This window comes from Orycteropus afer, unplaced genomic scaffold (assembly GCF_000298275.1).
Source record: "Orycteropus afer afer isolate SDZICR_OR568_19922 unplaced genomic scaffold, OryAfe1.0 scaffold00054, whole genome shotgun sequence".
NCBI lineage: Eukaryota > Metazoa > Chordata > Mammalia > Tubulidentata > Orycteropodidae > Orycteropus > Orycteropus afer.
The window spans coordinates 5,280,965-5,290,226 of record NW_006921641.1 but is presented as its reverse complement, the minus strand read 5'-3'; the positions used below and the strand labels follow the sequence as shown (position 1 = coordinate 5,290,226).

Below are 9,262 nucleotides of genomic sequence, written 5' to 3'. Positions count from 1 at the left end.
TGTAAGTTAGTGTGATAAATGTGTAGCACAAACACTCCTAAATCTATTACAAATACATGATTAAAATAGACACGAAATGACCTTAATCTCATATTAGCCACCTGGGCCTAACAGTGATGAATTTGCATATCATTATGTTTGCAAATAATATTTTTTATCAAAAATTTTCAAGGCACTCAATGTTCTTCCAAACATCACCCTGATGGATCACAGCTTTGTTATCATGCAACTTTGATAGATTCGTGTTCTGCAGTACATGCATCAAACTCCACGGAAGTCCCAGTGTAGCATAAGAAGACACTCTTGGGGACTTTCTCTTCACACCCTCAGAGACCAGGGTTTACAGTTTTCTGGCGCACCAGTGACACACTAGGAAGGAAAGACAGAGTATTCACTGTCAGGGTCTTTCAATAGCGTGGGACTCAGTGTCCCCCATCCTTTCACATACATTGCTACCTCCCACCACTGCCAACCACCATTTCCAAGACCAAACAGCCTTTGGCACTACTGTCAGGACAGGACCCTTTAAATCCTACTCTTCATTTATTTATTGAACACTTTCCATGTAGCAGGCACTATATTAGGCTCTGGGGCTATTGTGATGAACAACAGGGATGTGGTTGCATCTTACCTGGCTCTCACAACATTAAAAAGCATTGTTGGTTCACAGAATGAGGTGCTCATGTGAATCTATCACAAGGATTCTAAATCACTGGTGAGTTGTAACATATGAAAACTGGCTGGGACTGGATTGGATTAGAATCTTTGTTTTAGGTCTGGGACCTCACAGGTGCTCTAATGATTGAGTTCTGCATCAGATTGTTTGCAAGGAGCTAACTTTGAAACCTGTGTAAGGTTATTGGGGGCTATACAGAGTCTTTTGTCTCAGGGAAATTGGGTTTGGGTAATTATTGAGCATGGAGGGGGCCCATGGTGGGAAAGTTTAGGGCGATGGGAAGGTTACTGCACAGCTATGGATATTTTTACTGTCTGGGAGCTTAGCACATGGTTTATGTGTCTCATCCTCCCCAACTAAATCTAGGGGCAGACCTGAAAGGTAGCCCTGTTAGGGCTCATCTGCTGTCCTCACCCTAAGTATTGCGGTCTGGGATGGCAGATTTGCCCAGCTTAGGGAGCTCTCCTATATCCTCCCTATCTCTGGTATACTTTGGGTCCATGAGTACCAGTTCTACCTCTAAACCCAAAGACCTCTAAAATTTCAAAAGCTATCACAGTATCAGGAAAACTTCGTTCTGTTAAATCAACAGAGGTTGCAGTTGAAAAGGCAATTGGAGACTTCTATATGTGTGGAGGATTCTATATGTTCAGGAGTTCTGGTAGCGTAGTGCCTAAGGCATTTGACTGCTAACCAGAAGGCTGGCATTTCAAATCCACCAGCTACTCCTTGGAAGAAAGGTTGGGAAATCTACTTCTGTAGAGATACCGCCTCGGAAACCCAAGGAGGGGTCACTATGAGTCGGATCTGACTTGACAGCAGTGGGTTATATGTGCGGTGCCCTTGTTAGCATAACTCAGAAGCTGAGCTGGTTCTAGTCCTAACATGGTTTTCTTTTGCCAGTAAATTTCCACTTAAAGTTATCTCATGGGCTTCCAAAAGTGATTCAAATGGAATTCAAACCATGGAATTCCTCTGTGCTCTTACTACATATACCTCCATGGTAACAATCGATCACAGTATAATGAAATCATCTGTTTACCTAAAAAGTTGCAAAGTCCTCAAGGGCATCTCTGTGTCCTCAGTATCAGCATACTAAAAACCAAACTCACTGCCATTGAGTCGGATCAGACTCATAGCGACCCCTCCTTGGGTATCCGAGGCCATATCGTTACAGAAGTAGATTGCCCAACCTTCCTTCTGAGGATTGGCTGGTGGGTTTGAACTGCCAGCCTTCTGGTTAGCAGTCAAATGCCTTAGGCACTATGCCACCTTGGAGCAAATGTGGTTAACCTAATTAATTTGTTCTCCAACCCCCCAATTCCAAAATATTTTACGCAGTGTCTTTAACAAAGAAGGATCTCAAAAATGCTAGCAACTGATACTAAAGATTAGGCTCATTTCAAGTATTATCCGTCATCCTCATCTAGGAGGAAAAGTATGGAATCTGTGGGTGATGACTATGCAAAATGCTCCACCTGCCTGTAGGAAGGCCCAGCTAAAACCTGCTACATTAGAGAGGTTTCTCATTATTATCTTGCAAGTTCATTTGGTTGTCTCATACCATGTAGTGAAGGGTGGCCATTAGTATAAAGCTACCAGTTGATACGGAGCCCAATACCTCATTTTCTCTTTACAGAATCTTTCCTTGTTTTCACAGGCCAGGCTTTGCACCAGCCTTCCTCAGCTTAAGGGGACACTTGAGAGAAACCATACCAGGGAGGTGAACTTGTCCTCACAGGCATTGCGAATCTTCTCTGGGGTGGCAGGGCTGTCCAGCCGGAAAAGCTTTTGCTTATTAGAATCTTCATGCTGAGCTCGAGCTGCATGGATGGCATCTTTGATGGCAAAGAAGATGGAGGCAGCCAGGAAGAGGGGTGGCTCCCCAACAGCCTGAACAAACAGAGAGCAGGGCAGAAACTCAGACAGAGTGGCCCCAGCCTCTGCATCACTGAGAGGAACCAGGAGATGGGCAGGGAGCCCGGCACAACAAAGGCTGGTGGTGCCAGAGAAACCCCACCCAGCACTAACAGGCAACACCAAGGAAGGTAGGAAGGGGCAAGTAGAATTAAACAGAGCAGAGAAGAATCCATCTAATGAATGAGCACACTTTACTGGCATATTTCTCTTAACTCTTGTTATGTAATCTTTGATGACATCATGTAAATATAATGTATCATTCAAAGTTATATTAAATAATTGCAATTTAGAGAGAAAAATATCTGTCCGATATGAGTTTTAACTCTTTCTTTGCAGCTTTTAGCCTAGAGAAATACTCTATTCGCTACTCTGACATTTACGGGTAAAATAAATATACTTGCAGCAACTGCTGAAATTAAAGGCGTAAGGACCAATTGGAATTAAAGTACCTTCTAGCAGTGATCTCCTCCATCCCCACCTCCACCCCCACTGCTCAAAGCATGGACCAGCAACCATCAGAATCAGAATCACTAGGAATACTTGTTAAAAATGCAGGTTCCAGGGTCTTATTTCACACCAACCAAATCAAAAGTTCTAGGGGGTGGGCTCATGGAGCTGCAATTTCATCATGAATTTGAATTTTATCATGAATTCTGAAGGGGATCACAACATGTCCCAGACCCCCACATAGTAAAGTAAATCATGAGATGAGCAAGTGAATGTGTTTGGTTGGTTACAAATGGCTATTCATCTTCTTTCTTAGGCCTAGGAATGTATAAATAAGCTGAATTAATTTTCAACTATGTTTTCATAATCCTTCAGGCATGCTGATCAAGTCTAAAGGTTGGGTCCTGGTAACTGAAGGAGGTGAGTGGTTGTGTACAAAGGAACTTCCCTCTCTGTAATGAAGGAGATGCATTCATTATTATGGGACAACAGGAACGCTGTATCCTCACCATCTCTCAGTGTCAAGGATCAGAGATACACACCTGGAACATGAGTGGAGGCCAAAATTTGACCTTCAGTATTTGATTTAGGAATCCAAGTCCGTGCAAGGAGCTGGTGTCCTCAACTCAGTTCAACTGGTTCTCAGGCAGGACTGTTCACCTCTCCACTGTCCTCACCAAAGCCAGTCCCAAGCCCTCTTCTCTCTTCAAGAGGATCCCCTTGCAGACTTGAGCAGTGAATAACCAGAGCCCTTCATCCCTACTTGTGCACTCCCTGCCCCACTCCTCATCCTCCATCCAGGTAGTAAGGCAGTGCAGACCCAGAGTGACAGTACCTTGGATGCATAGATAGCTTTCTTGTTGGGGCAATCACGGAGGAGGGTCACTCGGAACTCAATGGGGATGCTGCCAAATGCAGGGATCTTGTAGGTGCTGGGGCCACGGGTGTGTAGGCTCCCCTCGGGGGAGTAGTGCAGCTCTTCCAGAGTGAAGAGGCCAAGGCCTTGAACAAATGCCCCTTCCACCTGCAGGGCAGACAGATACCATGTTTATTCTGCCTCCCTACTCCCCAAAGATGAATACTGCTTCCCACGACAGGGGCAAAGCCCTACTTCTGAGGAGGGACCTTGAAAGAAGCTAAAAGGAGACCTCTAATACTAACCCAGATCCTGCCCTAGCCCCAGGATAACCTATCTGGGCCTTCACCAGGGATTGACTCAGAGCAAAAGCATTGACACTGAAGGTCAGTTCAGAATTGGTCAGCAATTCTAACTGGGTCCCACAGTGGTGGGGACAATTTTCCACTAAAACTAGTTTTAGGGCTGATGGAGACATGTTTTTCTATTTTTCTACTGAGGAAATGGCAACCCCAAATTAAAAAGCAAGCTCACAGTTGCTAGCACTGTCCTTCATGGGCCCACTCTCCCTCCTGTACTATGAGTGAGATCTCAGACCTTCAGATGGCCCCAAGAGAAGAATGATGTCTTGGATAGTAGATTCCTTGAGACTTGCCTCAGACCATTTATAACTCCCACTCCATCTCTCCTCTGAGAGAGAGATCCCAACAGTATCTTCCAGACCTCTACCAGGCACCTGCCACACTCTACTGGTCTGCACATCTGCTCACCCAGCCTGCTGCTCACATGAGGGCAATGTGGTCCCTCCATAGCAGAATGATTTGTTCAGGGGAGAGGCCATGGGTTAATCATCTTTGGATTGCCATTGTCTAGTATTAGGGCTGCCTGCCCCTGTGGGGTCTGCCCACAGATGGCTCACCAGCAGTTATTTAAGGAATTAATGAGCAGATTAGTTAATGATTGGATTTCTGAGTACTCAGTAATTGACACTTTTTGAGAAATATGATCTACGTTTTCTACCAAATCCTTCATGCTTCAATTATTTATTCCTCCTACTATCTTCTGCTACTCTACTGAATCTGCTCAATATTCTCATATTTTCCAACAGTGATCTGCTTTGGCTCATGCCTTTACTCCTGCTCTACCTGTGTCTTTTGCTCCAATGCCCTCTATCACTTTATTGTTGGTAGCATAGGCCTCCTGTAGAACAAAAGTGGCTCTGTATGGAAAAGGAAGGAGGAAGGAGAAAACTTTTCTGACCTCAGATCTAATTGCCTAGGCATGGATCTCAAATTCAGTCTTCATTCTACATTCTGCTCACTCTCAAAGTGTGTGTGTATCCAATGTTTTCACCATTCATCATGTCGTCCTCAGAGGTGAGAGTGCCCTTTCTAAGTTAATCCATATTAATTTGTCTTCTGCCTTGAGAGCTGGGTGGGCTCATCGATCTATATCACATTCTGTAGGATATTCATCTGGTACCACATTCAGGTCTACTTAAAACTATTTTGGACAACATGCTGTTCCTAGTGATCCTGGGAGGGGAATGGGGCATATCAACGGCCAAGTCCATCACCACCCTGGTCCCTCATGAGCCTTACCTGCCCGATATCAATGGCAGGGTTCAGACTGGAGCCAACATCCATGACAATGTCTGTGTGGAGGTTCTAAAGTTTGAGGAGAAAGATGTTTGAGATGATATATGGGTTTTGGTGACTATTAAGCTGTAAGAGCCAACCCAAATCGTATCTTCACACCAGTGCTGGGCATACTTGGTCAGAAGAGTTAATGTCTCGCCAAGTCTCCACTGCCATCACGGCTAAAGTTAGTTCTTAGCAGACAAGGAGGGGAGGAGGAGCAGCAACATTCCTTCAGTAGTGGGAAATAACTGTGCAGACACTTATGTGTGAGTAGTAATGGTAGGTCCCTAGGACATGGGGCTTTGGACCTGAGTCTGGGTAGATATGTGAGGAAAGGGTAGTCAACTATGGCCCATGGACCAAATCAATCTCACTGTCTGTTTTTGTGAGCTAATTAAAGGGTCCCTGGTGGTGCAGTGGTTAAGTGATTGACTACTATCCAGAAAGTCAGTTGTTCAAATCCACCAGTTGCTCCATGTTAGAAAGCTGTGGCAGTCTGCTGCCATAAAGATTTCAGCCTTGGAAACTGTATGGGGAAGTTCTACTCTGCCCTATATAGTTGCTATGAGTCCGAATCAACTTGTTGGCCATGTGTCTGGTGAACTAATTATGTTTTTACATTATTAAATAGTTGGAAAAAGTAAAAAGAAGCATATTTTGTGACCTGGGAAAATTATATTAAATTCAAATCTTAGTGTCCATAAACAGCATTTTATTGTAGCACAGCCACGTTGATGTATTTTCCTATTGTCTGTGACTGCCTTTTTTTTTTTTTTTTTTCCCTTTTTTTTTTTTTTTTTTTTTTTTTTCTTTATTTTATTGTGCTTTAGGTGCAAATTTACAGAGCAGAATTTGGTTTACATTCAACATTTCATGCACTTTTAGTTTCACTCCCCAATTACCATCCCCAACCCTAAACCACCTTCCTCCTCTCCCTTCCCAGTAACCACCAACCCCCCCCCCCCCGGCACCGTGCATAGTTATGCACTCCTGTGTCCTATATTTCCTCCATGTGAATGTTGCCCCCTGGTGCCCCGTGGTCAATTGCTCCAAGGAATGCATCTCCATAGAATATGTGGGTGCATCACCCTGGGTTGAGTGATCTGCGTCTATGTCTTCTTTACTATTGGGCTAAGAGCCAGAGCCTGGGAGTGAGTTTTATTCCAGGCCCAAAGTATATCCCAGGGCCATAGTATTAGGGGTCCCACTAGACTCCATTCAACCAGAAATTCTGGTTATTATTGTGCTTTTAGATTTTGTTCCACGTTTTTCCTCCCACTTTATCCAAGATCTCCAGTTTGATCCTTTCCTGAGTGGCTGGCATTTGGTAGCCGGGCACCATCTTGCTCTGGTCTCAAGGTCTGTCATGTCCTAGGTCTGATTGCTTCCAAATGCCATTGGATTTTTTGCACTCTTCTTCTCTTCTGATGATAGGAGACCATTAGCTGTTCTTAGATAGCCACTTGAAAGCTTTTAAGACCCAAGTCATTACTCACCAATGTAGGTCGTGGAACAAAATTTGTATGTATTTTGTTGTGCCAATTGAGTCTGGTATCCCCCAATACTATGGTCCTGAGTCTGTCAATTTGTTGGATCTCTCTCCCACAGTGTCTGGCTGTCTGTGAGGGATTGCTCTATGTCTGCCTTCTGTTGTTTCTGTAAGGATTATGGGTATTTTGTATCACTGGTATCTGTGCAAGACTAGCCTAAGATGACTCTATCCTTGGTCTAGGGTATAATCCTGTTCATGAACCCCCATCTGATCTTCTCAGATGTTTATGTGTTTATCTGTAGCCTGGTGTTTGATATTAATGGTAATGCACTATTTATTGTGCATTGGTATTAGCCTCTGTCATCTATATCTTATGTGCACAATTCAGTGTCCTCCCTTTCCTCAATGTTATCACGGTGGTCACAGACTCTTTCCATACCATCCCTCCCCTTACCTACCTCAGCAGGTAGCCTCCAACTAGCCTGACATTATTCCCTCCCCTCCCTGGTAACTTACAAAGTAAGTTCTCTTCCTTAAGCAAACCATTCCTTGTCTTTTTACAGTAATGGGATCATACAATATTTGTCTTTCTGCGATTGACTTATTTCACTCAGCATAATGTCCTCCAGGCTCATCCATGTTGTGAGATAATTCATGTACCTGTCATTGTTCTTTAATGCAGCATAGTATTCCATTGTGTGCATGTACTATAATTTGGTTATCCATTCACCTGTTGATGGTCATTTAGGTTGTTTCCATCTCTTTACTATAGTGAATTGTGCTGCAGTGAACATAGGTGTGCATATGTCTGTTCATGTCCTGCCTCTCACGTCTTTAGGATATATTCCTAGTAATGGAATTGCTGGATCAAATGGTATTTCTATTTTCAGTTTTTTAAGGAAACACCATACTGTTTGCCACAATGGTTGTACCATTTTACAATCCCACCAACAGTGTATGAGAGTTCCAATCTCTGTGCAACCTTGCCAGCATTTATTTTCTGTCCTGTTGAACTTTGCTATCATTGCTGGGGTGAGATGGTATCTCATTGTTGTTTTGATTTGTATCTCTCTAATGACTAAAGATCGCAAGCAATTCCTTATGTGTTTGTTGGCTGCCAGCATATCATCTTTAGTGAAGTGTCTGTTTAAGTCTTTTGCCCATTTTTGAATTGGATTGCCTTTTTGGTGTTGAGGTGTTGAAGCTTTCTATAGATTTTGGAAATAAGTCCTTTGTGTCTATGACTACTTTTATGCCATACCAGTGAGTCAAGTAGTTGAGACAGAGACTACACGGCCCACAAAACCTAAAATATTTCCTATCTGGCCCTTTACTTTGCTGATCCCTGCTGTAAGGCATTGTTTTCCCAACCAGAAAATTTATCTCTATCTGCTGTTAATATTACAATTCAGTTTTTTCTATGCTCTTTTACCACCTTAGTACTAAGGTTTTTCCAACTTCTTACCTTATGATCCCCTGTTAGGCAGTCAATCTCAACTTCAGAGCAAGCCACCCCATAGGAGAAGTAGTGAAAGGCATTCCCTGAGTTTGTCTCAAAGCTATAACCAAGGTTGGGTGTTCTGGGGGAAAAGAGAGAAAATACTGCTTATATGTGAAGATAAGGACACACCACATACACAGTTTTGCCCACAAAATCTTGAGACCTTAAAAGATTTTTATTTTCGTTCAGCTGTTCTTCAACAAAATCCACATGTTTGGAATATTTTGAACATGTTAATGAAACGCAGGTATTCTGTCTCTTGACTCTGTTTTATTTTGCTCATGCCCTTACATGAGTTGTTCTGAATAGACAGTACTGCTTACAATCAGTGTGCTGGTCTCCACATGGTAGTAAATGAGGTGACATTTGTCTGAGTTCATGGAGAACATTAAAATCACACTCCAAAGAGTCTAAGCTCTTCAGAACCTAAAGTCCTCCCTGTGATAGTTCCTGAGCTATTCACACAAATTCACCTGCTCATAAGTCTATTGACTACTGTCAAGAATGGGAAGTAAACAAGATCAGTAGCTCACATCAGCTGGGTGCATTTTTAAACAGCTACTCACCCACATTACTTTCCAACTACTGGCTCCTTTGTAATTTTAACATATTATTTGAGGAAAACATTATTAATAGAAACAGATCCTCTCTTACAATTTTTTTTTCTTTTTCAGTCCTGAGCACCCTATACCATTCCAACATATCATGAACCATGTGTGTGTGTGTGTGG

At 43.0% G+C, this 9,262-nt stretch overlaps 1 protein-coding gene across 1 annotated transcript in view; it reads right to left on the bottom strand.

The window, feature by feature from the left end:
• Positions 1-318: 318 nt before the first annotated feature.
• XDH (xanthine dehydrogenase) overlaps positions 319-9,262 on the bottom strand; it is a 105,922-nt gene continuing 96,978 nt past the window's right edge. The window contains exons 32-36 of the mRNA XM_042780679.1: positions 8,497-8,611; positions 5,501-5,566; positions 3,879-4,067; positions 2,393-2,569; positions 319-369 (exon numbers count right to left, since the gene is read on the bottom strand). Of these exons, the coding sequence (XP_042636613.1) occupies positions 319-369; positions 2,393-2,569; positions 3,879-4,067; positions 5,501-5,566; positions 8,497-8,611 (598 nt within the window). The remainder of the gene's footprint in view (positions 370-2,392; positions 2,570-3,878; positions 4,068-5,500; positions 5,567-8,496; positions 8,612-9,262) is intronic.